This window comes from Pseudomassariella vexata (assembly GCF_002105095.1).
Source record: "Pseudomassariella vexata strain CBS 129021 chromosome Unknown BCR38scaffold_14, whole genome shotgun sequence".
In the NCBI taxonomy this organism is placed as follows: Eukaryota; Fungi; Ascomycota; class Sordariomycetes; order Amphisphaeriales; family Pseudomassariaceae; genus Pseudomassariella; species Pseudomassariella vexata.
Genome location: NW_024467969.1, coordinates 541,583 through 554,503, shown reverse-complemented (window position 1 = coordinate 554,503; position 12,921 = coordinate 541,583). Strand labels below are relative to the sequence as shown.

General features: G+C 48.1%; 2 protein-coding genes and 2 non-coding genes across 4 annotated transcripts; 3 read left to right on the top strand and 1 right to left on the bottom strand.

Annotated features, from left to right (window-relative positions):
- Positions 1-6,954: 6,954 nt before the first annotated feature.
- BCR38DRAFT_412901 (uncharacterized protein) lies at positions 6,955-7,897 on the top strand (the record flags this gene model as incomplete). The annotated part of the gene is made up of 4 exons (XM_040858757.1): positions 6,955-7,130; positions 7,329-7,465; positions 7,516-7,640; positions 7,691-7,897. The coding sequence occupies 4 exons, from the start codon at positions 6,955-6,957 to the stop codon at positions 7,895-7,897; spliced, it is 645 nt and encodes a 214-aa protein (XP_040711890.1).
- A 2,460-nt stretch (positions 7,898-10,357) lies between these two features.
- BCR38DRAFT_351900 (pectate lyase) lies at positions 10,358-11,254 on the top strand (the record flags this gene model as incomplete). Its single annotated transcript, XM_040856674.1, has 4 exons — positions 10,358-10,562; positions 10,624-10,874; positions 10,930-10,983; positions 11,054-11,254. 4 exons carry the CDS (start codon positions 10,358-10,360, stop codon positions 11,252-11,254), a joined length of 711 nt encoding a protein of 236 aa, XP_040711889.1.
- Positions 11,255-11,778: 524 nt separating this feature from the next.
- On the bottom strand, positions 11,779-11,869 carry BCR38DRAFT_t298. Its single transcript has one exon. It is a non-coding gene; the product is annotated as a tRNA-Val (tRNA).
- A 211-nt stretch (positions 11,870-12,080) lies between these two features.
- BCR38DRAFT_t305 lies at positions 12,081-12,152 on the top strand. Its single transcript has one exon. It is a non-coding gene; the product is annotated as a tRNA-Thr (tRNA).
- Positions 12,153-12,921: the final 769 nt, after the last annotated feature.

Sequence of the window (12,921 nt, the reverse complement as noted above, 5' to 3'; positions counted from 1 at the left end):
GTCGATGGAAATCGAATCTCATCTCGTTTCTACGAGGCTCGATGGTCGAGTTGTTCCGTCTTCTGATCTCGTGCTTCACGAGGGCGAAGCGACGCGTTAAGTGGAGGGAACACAACTATTTTGGAGAGCAGCAACGCATTAGACGGATGAGGTGGACCGCAGGCTCAGTGGGATGGAAGCATTGCGACACGGGTTTGCGTGTCGATGTGGGGTCTGTCAGGATGCGCGCTACATCACGTACGCACAACAGGCGAGAGCAAGCAATCGTAAGCGGGCCATCCCTGGTAGCTTGATGCTGAGATGCCACCATACAGCGCATTCCCTCCATCGTGTGGTGACAACGGTGAGGCTACATAGAATGGTCATTTGCGGCCGATAGCATGGCTCAACTGCCATCATCTTGACATGTTTGCCTCTTCATGAAATCCTGCAATCCCCTGGCCAATCGTACAAACCACTCCCTTGCCTTGCCTTGGCTCCGGCGGCGGCATTGCCACGAAATAATCCAATCTCACCCCATCGTATTACTCCAGCCTTGTTATCCCTCGTACTCGTTCATCCTCTGTCGGGGCCGCGATGCTATGCTTCGCCCATTCCGTTTGCTGCTGAATAGTTTCGTCGCAGAGTGGCTTCAGGTGGCGGATTCCCGAGGACAAATGCTAGCAATGGCTTTCATTGTAGACAACACCTACTTATTCAGTCAACCATGGACGTTCAATTCAACGAAAGGAATCAGATGATTCAGACACGGCTGGACAAGAACTCGATTTGGCCACCGTTTCAAGGCCTTAATACAGTCGGCAGCGGCGAGGGATGATCATGTTGAGCGCGCGCATCTCGCCGGAGTCCGCGGGCTATAGAAAGAAAAGCTTGTATTCTGCGAGTATCCAATGTGTGGAGATGATGGTGTCAAACTTGAGGACGTTGAAATTGTTCATGGCGTCAGGCTTAGGCCTCTTCTAATAAGGAGAAGTGGTATCTAGTGGATTGGCTTCGTCAACGATGTGTTTAGACGAATATCTTTCCTTCCCATCATCATAAGGCATTAGAGATCTAGCGTAGCTTCACATGATGTGACCCAGTGAACATATAAGCTTCAATCTCGCATGAACATGCAACCAGGGCTCTACATTAAAGCAAACAAAGCTATTACGTTGTACGATTTAATTTATATTTGTGTTACTCAGGAGCACAAATGCAACCCAATCTCTATATTTAATTTGCTTATATAACTTGCAGGTATCTGCCAAGACTACCCTAGAGCCGGAAACCCCTTTTCCGGACCAACCAGATTACAGCTCATACATGCTCCGTACTTGGAATCCTATCAATACCTTTGAATCGTAACAGGTTTGTTAATCTTCCGGCCCTTCAGTTACCCAACTATTCAATTCCGCAACGCGCATTAAACCCTGTTGATCGTCAATACCTCTAGCCATCGAATCGCATCAACTATATCAAGATCTCGACCGTTGAAGCCCGCCGAATCCATGAAGTTACCAACCCTTGAAGCCCGTAGCAGCCCAATCGCGTCAACTTCATCAAGATCTCGACCCTTCAAGCCCGCAGCAGCCGAATCACGTCAACTTCATCACGATTCCAGCCCTCCAAGCCCGCAGCGGTGAATCCATCGAATCCATTGACAACTACACTCTTGCTACGCTAGTTTGGTCACTACCCCAGCGCTCTGATACCTCCGACGTACTGACTGCCACTACCTGCGAGTAAAAAGCGCCGATCGAAGAACGAGGCAGGCCCAGCACGGAACACCAATATAGCGCATTTGAGTGATTTCACGTAAGAGGCTTCTCAGCCCATGGCTAATGTAACTGTGAACTGTAAGAGGAGGGATAATACAATTTACATGAAACAGACTACTTTCCGCAGCTCGCTCTAGACAGCCTCAACGCTACCGTAGCCATACCGCCAACAGTTTTTTAGGACCTAAATAGCCTCAATCGTAGCCATCCCCATGCTTAACCGCTGCGAGGATAGCGTTAACTTGCACACGCTGAAGACATCCTCTTGAGAAAGGCGGCATCTCCCTTGCTGCTCTACTGAACACCATCGGTGGGGTCTTTTCGGGAGGTGTTGGCGGACAGGTTCGCTGATTAAGTTCCTGAAGCGAAGTTCGGCCAGGCTGAGATCATCGAGTTCTTGTACCCGTTCATGTTAGAGAACTCACCAGAGAATGCATTGCGGGGACTGGAAGATTGGCTCAAGAAGTAGCCAGTGCAGGCATTATGGATTTATTATTGAGGGAGACCGGTCAGATGGACGGGCATTTAATGTAGCAGAATGGGACTGACGGCGTTGCCAGTAGTCATGAAACCTGCACCATACTCCCCCCCTATTCTCTAACTACATCAATTCGGGGACCTACGTCCATCTTCCTCGAGCACCTTGTTAGACCACCTTGTTATGAGAAGCCATTACGTAGAACAATGGGTCACCGCTTTAATAGTATCGTAAGCCGTTCTGACCGGCAATTCGTATACTCGTCTCAAGAAGTGGCTGTCATGTGATATCCCGTTCACAGAATGACAAATGTTATTCTCCTTGGAGCTGTTTATGGGTAGAATCCTGGTGGATTCGGCACCGTTCAGGTTAGTACTTTCTTCGGCTGAGTTGAGCTGTCACGTGCGCCTCCTAGACGGTTCATCGTAACAGTGCCGTGCCTAAGCCGGGCCATATCGAGGGACGGGCTCTATTGGATAATGTCGGTCGACCTTCTTAAGTTCCCATCTCTGTGCTCTGAATGCGACACTACCGGACGACCCACTTTCTAGCTGCCGCTCCGAGAGTGTGTTGACTGTCGCGCGACGATATGCACGGATCGAAACGGGTGCCTTGGAAGTAGTTGCATCGGAACACGTGATTAACACATCGTCAACAGGACCTCAATGCAGATCGACAGCCGGGCCTAGATGGGTAGTCACGTGTTCCTACAAAGATTAATGCTGTCCCCTAATAGCGTCTGCTCTCGCCGTTCTCTGGCTCTTTGGATCCAAGGTTCATTGTTCAGGACCGCTCCTGATGACCTCTTCTTGCTAGGTGGAGTGCGAGTGACAGCCGGACCGTCAATGGCTGAAATTGGGTGTTGTCTTTGATTGTCGGAGCTTGACCTCCCTTCATTGTACGAGTTACACTGTGGCTATATATGTAGACGTCACGACGGGTCATCTGCCTTGAGGAATGCGAGAAGTCAAATACTTCCTGACCTGGTAGCCTCATGACTTCTTATGGCCTGGTATTCCTGCCAATTAACATCGACCAATCTCTGTCGACAGCGTGGGTTATCCAAATACGAAATGCCAAGCCTGACAGATGGCCGCGGACAACTTAGATTCAGCATGTGGTGACCAGCCGGATGGGTAAGAGGCCCCCAAGTGTTACAGGTCGAGGATAGCCGATAGTCCATTGGAAAGAGGGGTTGAACCGAGCTTGTGATGGTTATTCGGAAGTAAGAAAGAAGTAAAACGTACATCTGAACGACTTTGGGGAGAGGAAGTCTTATATAAACAAAATGCAAACAAAGGCTGACAAGTAGGGGCGGTCGTGCGATCAACCCGGGAGGGCTGACAGCGACTTATCGATTACAACGAAAACAACGGCTGGATAATGGGACGTATATAGCTAACGAGACGATCAACAAACAGAACATTCAAAAATCTGCAAATTACACACATCTGCTCCTCTCGTGCCCATTTTTCCTCTAGCATTACACACAACAAAATAAAAAACAATAGCCCATACTTTAGTGTCTACTTGATCACGGCACAGAATAAGTAGCAACCACAACAACCGCGAATCTCTGCATCATGAGTGCCCGCTTGTTTGTCTGTAACTGCAAAAACCTATAGGAGGCATATCTGAGCATGCCTCCATTGGCAAGGCAAATCCACGAGGCCGCGGTTCAAAGGGGTCGATTCTACGACGGCTGGGTAGCATAGATAAATGAAGATTGATGGTATCTGCCAATTACAGAAGCTCAAGGTGATCTATGAAGACATATGCCTAAAACAAGAGAGATTTGGGAAGGTACGTGTGATGGATTGTTGTTGGAATGGCTGCAACAAGTGCTTGGTGCCATTGAGAAAAGTGAGCTGGCATGGTAACCACCCAGTATTACCAGACCAAGAAATGGAAAAGGGTTGCAGGTATCTAATAATTGGGAGTGCCACGGTGTTGATGATAATCCGGAGAGTCCTCAGGAGTGTGTACCATGATTGGTAACAGGGTGTAGGACAGATAATGTCCAAAAGGCTCCCTATCTTTCAACCCAACAACCGTACGTCACGTCAGTGGCCTAGTGGTTATGACGCAAAACTGCCTAGTCTAGGGATTCGTCCCGATGTCCAGGACGGCACGTTTGCTGAGCGCTAGGGACTGTTGGATAGAAAATCCTAATTGGCAGGGTCTTTCATAGGGGGTCGATCCTCGGATCGGTCTCTGAACTTTTTGCATATTTTCACGCTTTTAATTTATTTTTACTCTTTCCAAATTGATGACCCATAGACAAAACTATTGCCCAAATTTTCAAAAGATATTTTATTATCACATCTACGATGAATTTTACGAATCAAGCTGGTTGGTGGTGTGCTCTGGCACCTGGATTATCAGCACCAAGGACCGTTTGCTGAAAGCTACCAAGCTGTTGCCACATACGGATAACTGACCGCTTCTACCGCGGATACCAAATTTTACTGCCAAAACAATATAGGACAACAAACTACTTGTTCGTGGTGGCGATATGGGATGGAATAATTAACATGCATATTGTGACATGGTCACTAGAGTAACTTCGTTATTGGATGCTCGTGGGTCTTACGTTTTCCGATTTTGAACCCAATTGCTGATCGAAAAGATTTTCAGTAGATAAAAATGAGGCTTGATAGGTGTTTCACGCATGTTCCTTCAAGAAAATAATCTTCTCTCACTCCTCGGTCACGAATACGGCCCTCCTCAAAACACCACTGCCAAAGTCATATCGACATTTCACTCCATTACCACACGAACTCAATATCAGAATCGAATCTGTCACACCCCACAATGGGTTCTGTTAGCTGGGATGTAGCAATGCAGCGCGATCTACGGGTGGCTATCACCCCCTGCCCCCGGCCCCTCTCTCCCCATGAGCATCCAAGCGTTAGGACCGAGAACAAGTCACCTTGACAGGGAAACCTACGCGGGAACCTTTCCATAAGAACTAACTCAAGTGATTTCTTCTCAGCTCGTTGACATAATACTGAGTCTGAGAGATTCCAAGTATTGGGGGCTGTATTAGTACGGCGAAGGTGCGTGAGGTACTAATCCAAAGTTGGCCCCGAGGGCCCCTAAATACTACAATCCGTCCCTGCCTGCCACATACCCCTCCATACCTGAGGCCACAGCTTCCCACAGGTTCTTCATAATTCTGGAAGATGAATGGTCACTTAGACCGAAGTGGGACCGACTTGCATCATGCCTGGACCTATGCAAAGTGCTGTATCCCTCCCTCCTGGAGACTGGAGCCACCTTATTTCCCGAAGAAGATTCTACGAAGGAACTTTCTCTCGTCACTGTTATGAAAGGTAATGCTGGTCCTGGCCCTCAAGAACCTCGTCCTCTTGCCGCAGGCATTGAGTTCACACTCATTGAACATGAGATAATCATTTCACTGATGTGAAGTATTCGTAGCTGGACTACCGTCATGCAGATGGTCTTGACCGCTCTTCACACATATGCCGCCGCTGTCTTTCCTTTTGACGAATTCGTCCTATTTCCCAATTTCCCTTTGGTCCTGTTGGTCCTGTTGCCCCTGGTGATCTCGAACATTTTCTGTATACCATCGAATCGTTACTAAAGTATAAAGCACCAGCCAACTTTGTAGTAGCCACCATATACGCCGCAGTCCAGCCCGGCCAAGCAAGTCTTCCTGCCCCTCCCTGCTGATTCAGCCTATTGGCGTACAATAGAACGCTGAATCGATCTTCCAAGGAGCACGGGTCTGATTTACTGTGAATCTAACAAGCGACTCCTCGCGCTGAGTGAATTCAAGCAGTAAAGGGGGATTGAACTTTCTTACCCAGTGATGCATGAGCTCGCTTTTGTTCTCTGACCACAACATGACGAAGCTTCTTACACCCTTTGGGTGGTATGAGAAAACACTGCACATTATCGAGCAAGGAAGTGCAATTGTCTCCACGTAAATTACTGTATGCTTGTCAAGTTGGTATTCTCCATGCTGATTAGGAATTGAGTACGTAAGTAGTTTGCTATTTTGGCCAAGGAAAGCAAGTCCGTATGCGTGAATTCACCGCAAGGGTAAATAAACATACTTTGCTCTTTTGAATGTTACAGCATAATAAATTCCATTGTGGCCAACACAGGCAAGAGGGTTGGTTGTATTGGTGATGATGATGGTGATGAGACTAAGTCCCAAACGCTGCAGCCACGGAATGGCTATCTATAGACATTTGGCCCAAGCGCTGCACCTACCACTCAGGCGGCGTGCCTGGGGCACGCAACATCTGTCTAAACAGCGATTGTGGGATTTGATTGTTCACTTCGTCACTTTGTGATGAATTATATCGCGATTACGTTCAATTTTGTGCTTTTTGTGGGATTGCACTGGTACTGGCATTCCGGCCGCATACGAAGGTGTAGGGAAGCACAAGTGGAGGGGGTCCAAGCCGCACAAGGGCACCAATTCCACACTTTTTCTATACATACAAACTTGCCAACTGACAATGAATTTGGCCTTTTCCCTTTTCGAAAATTACAGCATACAGAAATATAGTGTCACCGACCTTCATATACCTTCAGAACCTTGTGGTCAGCCATTCCCATAAAACACAGCGATACAGCATCATGAACACGAAGGATTTCGCGCACGATCCTTAACGTCCACCTCGATCAATTTCAGTTCAACCAGTCATATATTGCAATCTTCATCACCATCACCATGGCGCCATGACGCCTAAAAACTGGGATACCAATACCACAAACCAGCTCCTCCAAGCCCTCATCGCACACGGCGCCTTGACCAGCCCGTCTCCGGGTAGACCCTTTAGCACTGTTACTGGCTGGGATGCAATCATCGCCGAGATGGTCCAGCACGGCCACAACTTCACCAAGGTCTCAATGCAGTGAGTCGAGTCTCTCTTTGTAATTCCAGCCTTTAACCCTGCATATACTAATAGTCTGCTAGCGGACTATTAATAGAGCCGCATGAACAGGGAACTTGGGGGGCTTATAATGAATCCCCCTGCTGACATTGATTTCTCAGGTGGCGTCAGCACTAAGACCAAGCTTTAAATAGTCAAGGAACTGACTACTCCCAATAGATCGTCCGCTGACGGATCTGACACTGCTAGACCGGCCGCTGGACCAGCTTCTCCCTCCGCTACCGCCGTTCCCGCCCCTAGCCGCAGCCGCCATTCCGATTCCGCTGGCTCATTCTCCTCCCGTCCCGCCCCGCGTGGTAAATTCATACACATCTCAAATATTCATCACACAACCAACACAATGTAGCGCCAGTCAGTGCAGGCCAGCTCGACGGCCGCGAAGAATACAAGGACAATATCGACGCGGTGTCCAAGGACGAGAGAGCAAAGACCCTGAATATGCTTAAGCATCGCTTGGTCGTCATTCGAGAGGTCAGCGGGAAGAATATGAAAAGAGGGTACCATAACGCCCCTAAAGTCAGCGTTCATTCAGATCCATTCTTCGAGGATTTTCGTATACCTGGGACGAGCTGTCCTTCACCGAGGATCTTATTGCCAGCAAAGAATCACTGATGAAGATCGAATCCAATCTCCGAGATACACTTGTTCGCTCCAGGCACCCTTTCGACGTCCGGATGACGTGGGTGAACGTGATGCGCGTCAATCAGACCGACGACGAGAAACCATAACGGATTCGGCCCATAGTTCACATATACGAGACTTCTACAGTGGTGCTGATATGGCTTGGGCGCGATGAAGCTGGGTCTTCATGCCTACGCGATGTGGACCTATTCTCGATGCGACAGCTGACAGCGCGTTGTGCTAGATTTCCCGGCTCGAGAAGTGATGGACTGTACCAATATAGAGTTGGATTCCCATACCGTGCTCTACTCTGGTTCGTATGTGCTTCCGATGACTGGGCTCATCAAGGCGTTTATACTTCAACGTCGGGAAGCAACGTCTCCGGGATAAGAATTTGATGCCAGCATGTCTACAACCACAATAGCCTCATCATGAGAGATGCACGTTACGACTGTAAAACAGGACGATTAAACTATCATATCAGGCCTCCTCTTAGTCTTCTCTAGCTTGAACTATGCAGCCGATGGAGATCGTCTTTATGTCATAGCAGTCCTGGCCTCCAACGTGGACATCAAGCAACGCCCGGACGTCAGCTTCGAAAGCAACATTGAAATGGCCTACAGAAGGACACCATAGCAACTTTACTTCAAGTTCGCAACATCGCATGCAGTTCCCTACGTTGTGCGTTCTATGTCGAAGCATGCCCCGTCACAGAAAAATAGTCCATATGGGGATGGCAAAAGGTCGTGGGTGCCAGATTCGCGACTTCCGGTTGCACGGAATGACCGAGGGTATGATATCTACCACTTTCAACAAGGCGATAAATTTGCTGAGTGAACCGGAAAAATTACCATCATTCAACAACGGAGGCTTCAGCTCTCGTGGTGCTCCTACCGCGGTATGGTCATCGCTATCTCTGAACCGTATCCTGAAGCCTATGACACAAAGTTTGTGTTATTGTAGCTGACGAGAACATGCAACAAATGATGGCGCACTTCTGTCAGATCAAAAAAAGACCGGTACCTGATTGCCAGTTCGTCAATATGATCGCATACTCACGGCGGGACTTCGCTCCAGTGGCAGGATGAGCCAAAAGAAACCCTCAATACTGAATAGCAGAGAAAACTATGAGAATGGGATCATTCAGAACTAATATTAACCTAGATGCGCTCAGGGCCTCACTACATGATGGGTCCTCCGACCTTACGGAGGTTGACCACAAAGTCTTCGAACTCATTCCGCTGATTATGAACGGTACCTTGGTTTTCGTTGCCTATTCAGATGAAGGATTCAAACAATGGTGGGTTTTCAGCTGCTTATATAGCCGAGCTATGGTTATGAGGAACAGATGACGCCTCGGGGTCTTGGAAAGAAGCAGTTGTCTCGTCGACTCGTCTGGAAGGTGAGAACTTACATCGCAGCAGTGAAGATGCGATAATAAACTCCAATGGAATAAGTCAAGACATGCAGTTTTACACTTTCATGTCTCTCCTTGGACGTTTGAGACTGGTTAGGCCTTTATTTCTCCTAGGACCATGACTGTTTCTACTGGTTGCAATAGGGACCTGTAGATGAACAGGTCAGAACACCTAGATTTCACCGACGGAGTAATTCATGTATTACACAACATCCATTAGTATCACCCGATACTTCTACACGTGGGAAATAAAGCACAGCATCTCAGAGCTTGCCAAGAAGCGGAACGTTCAGAAGGGCAGTTACGCTCCGGCTGCTTCGATAGGACTCAGCCTCACCAGACGCCTTGGCAGCTGGGCACCTAGTACCTGTTAGGCAGTTCGGGACACATTCCCCAGATCTTGGCATGTGGACTTCCCATTGTGATCCCCACACATGCATTCCGGAGGTTTTGGGTGAGTGGAACAATGTTGGAGTGCTAGGTTTGAGAGAGGTGGGAAATTCCAACCCGGACAGCCTGGTTATCTCCTTATCAGATCGCTAGCCTTCTTGGCACTGTCGAGCAAAAGCTTGTCCAATCAGGCATTTCGTTTTCCTCCAGCACACCTATAGAAGTCTCATTAAATGTTCTTTTTGACATAAGCTTATCATAAACGATAGAATCGCTCCAATTAAGGCTTGCCGTGTTTGTGGAAAAGCCGTGAGGTGTCTTGGTCCAAGGGAGTCTTGTGCACTTGTACGTCCAGTGTAGGCTGTTCCTGATATTTGGAATAACAGGTTTTTTTAGGGAACTAGACAGCCAGAGATGTCGCCCACTCTTGATTGCCGACTTCAAATCTCACCAAGTGGATGACTCCCCATAGCGCCCCTGACATCGTCTTATCGGCGTTATTTTCCATAAAATTCCAGCCGCAGCAAATACAAACATGATTATCCACAAATGGGAGATGAGGAAAAGTTACCATGTGGAAGAAAGGAGGTTGCTTTGGGTTGGTAACGATCTATTGTGCGTTGAATATGCTCGGCCAGTCCAGCTTGGGCTTTTGTCTATTTAACAGAAGCCAGTCGACGCTGATCTTGAGTCCAATTCCGAACCCCACCCGTTTTCCTCAGCCTTATTGCCAACCTTACACAGTATTCCCGCTCCAAACATGTCCCCTTTCGCTAAACTCTTGGCATTGGCCTCTGTGCTGCCTGTAGCACTTGCCTGCCTAGGCTACGAGGGAGGTGTTCCTGTGGCCACTTCCAGCAAGACGAACTCAAAGGTCATTGAGGTTGCAGCTGGTACTACCTACGATGGAGGCTGGGCCAGGTATGACCGTGGCTCAGGTGCTTGCAATGATCAGACTGAAGGAGGTAAGGCAGCCTCAACCCTTGGTTCCCATGGTGGATACTGTTGCTGACTTGAGGATCTTAGGTGACGCAGACGCCGTCTTCCTCCTCCGTTCCGGTGCTACTTTGCAGAACGTCATCATTGGCAAGAACCAAGCTGAAGGTGTGCACTGTGACGGACCTTGCACCTTGAAATTCGTCTGGTTCGAGGATGTCTGCGAGGACGCCATCACCATCAAGAACGACAAAGCGGGTCAGGAAACTTGGATCATTGGCGGCGGCGCATACCATGCCAGTGACAAGATTGTTCAGCACAACGGCTGTGGTACTGTCAACGTAATATAGCCCTTATCCCTAATATGAAGCCACATTCAACTTACGACTTATGCAGATCATCAACTTCTACGCCGAAGACTACGGCAAGGTCTACCGCTCATGTGGCAACGTGAGTGTTCCCCTCCCTCACATTTCATCCAAAGTATGAGCAATCACTAACTATCTTGCCTCCCAAATAGTGCAGCTCCCAATGCAAGCGCAACGTCTACGTCGAAGGCACCACCGCTTACGGTGGCGGAGAGGTCGTTGGGATCAACTCCAACTACGGTGATACTGCCACGCTGAAGAACGTCTGCACTGACGCCGCGCACCCATGTCAAATGTACACTGGGTGTGCTGGTGGCTGCGAGCCTGTCAAAGCTGGATACTGTTCTGGCTAATGGTAATGGAATGCTTGTGGGCTATGATTCGCGATTCAACCACATCTTGGGCAAGAAAGTCGTGAAATGTTACTCGGCGGTTGGTTCGTAATTTCTCTTACTTCCTTCAAGTTGTGAATATTTGACTATTTGCACATATAACTCTACTACTCAGTCAAGATTGATACTGTCCTTGAAGCTATGATCTGTACGAGGCACATTTTTAACTTACGTGTCGTCTGTTGAATGCTTCTCAGTTGATTCCACATGCTCTTCCTTATCAAAACCTGAATGTTTTGTTGTGCGTCATGTAAAAATGAGTGTGTATCCATGAATTTGTTCTGCATACCCGATTCGGGCCACCTCCATACTCACCCTGAAATCCTTTCCGACTTGCTGTCCACACACAACACGTGTGAAAATATCTGCCCGGTACCATATGTGGCTGCAATTTGAGTTTGCTGATACGGAGCAACTCTCATTCCTCAGACTCAGAGTCCCAAGTTAAGATACCCGAGGCTATTGACCACAAGCAAAAAGTAACATGACCAGAGGGAGGCTCGATCTCCCGACCTTCAGTGAACACTCAAGGTTGAAATGTTAGACTGACGTGATAACCAACTACACCATCCGGCCCGGTTTAACTGTTTGATGCAGATTTCGCCGCAGTGTATGGCATTATATCCTGGGTGGGGCTGAGTACCGGAACTTTGAGCTGGACACGACTGGATTAGGGCATACTCGACTTGCACCTTGGTCGGCCACGAGCCGATGCAAAGTTAATTTCACCACAAACAATATGGATACCATCTTACTTTGTGCTGTGAAGCGTATAATCATTACAAATGCCCCATAGGCCAAACGGTAAGGCGCCTCACTAGTAATGAGGAGACAGTTGGTTCGACTCCAGCATGAGGCATGTGTTTCCTCTGCCTTTTTTGTCACAGCCAGATTCCTCTGTCAAGTGTAAAACCCCTTCGGTCTCTTCAGCGCATTATGTTACTCCCTATTTTGCATCTCTATTGGCGTGGATAGTGATATTCATGCAATTTGTCCACTCTCATCATAAGTAAAGCGAACCAGCATGCTTTACTCAGAATAGGAACTTGACCCTGTAAGGTACATAGGCATAACATCCAGCTAATCCCACTATATATATAGCAAGCATCCATAAACAAAAAGTTACCACCTTAATTCCGTCTTCGCATCTCATCCTATAGCCGTACACAGCTCAAACTTCCGCCACAGCGCGACTTACTTGCGCAGACTCGTCATGCAGCTCAACACTGCCACCGCCCAAGTTAGAATAGATCTAGGACTCCCTTTGCAACCGGATATGACGACCCTAGGGCACCGATTTATCAGTAGAATGCAATCACTTGAATTCGAGATCCACTATTTCGCCTGCGCTAGAGCTTGTGCAATCCGTTCTAGAAAGGGGTAGTTTTTGGCTGCAGAGAAGGGTGGCTGAACTTCTTGTTCCCCTTAAACTTTGCTGTCTGTATCTGTATACGGAGGATGCGCTCACAGAACTTGAAGTAGAGTTCTTCGACAAGCCGTAAGAGTGTGGTGTGGGTATGCAGGCTGCGATGCAGGCAACATTTATTTCCAGCTGTGTGCATAGACTGCCCATGCTCATGCGGTCTTCGGTCTTCAGAGATAACTTAGCAACATATTTGTCCGAGATT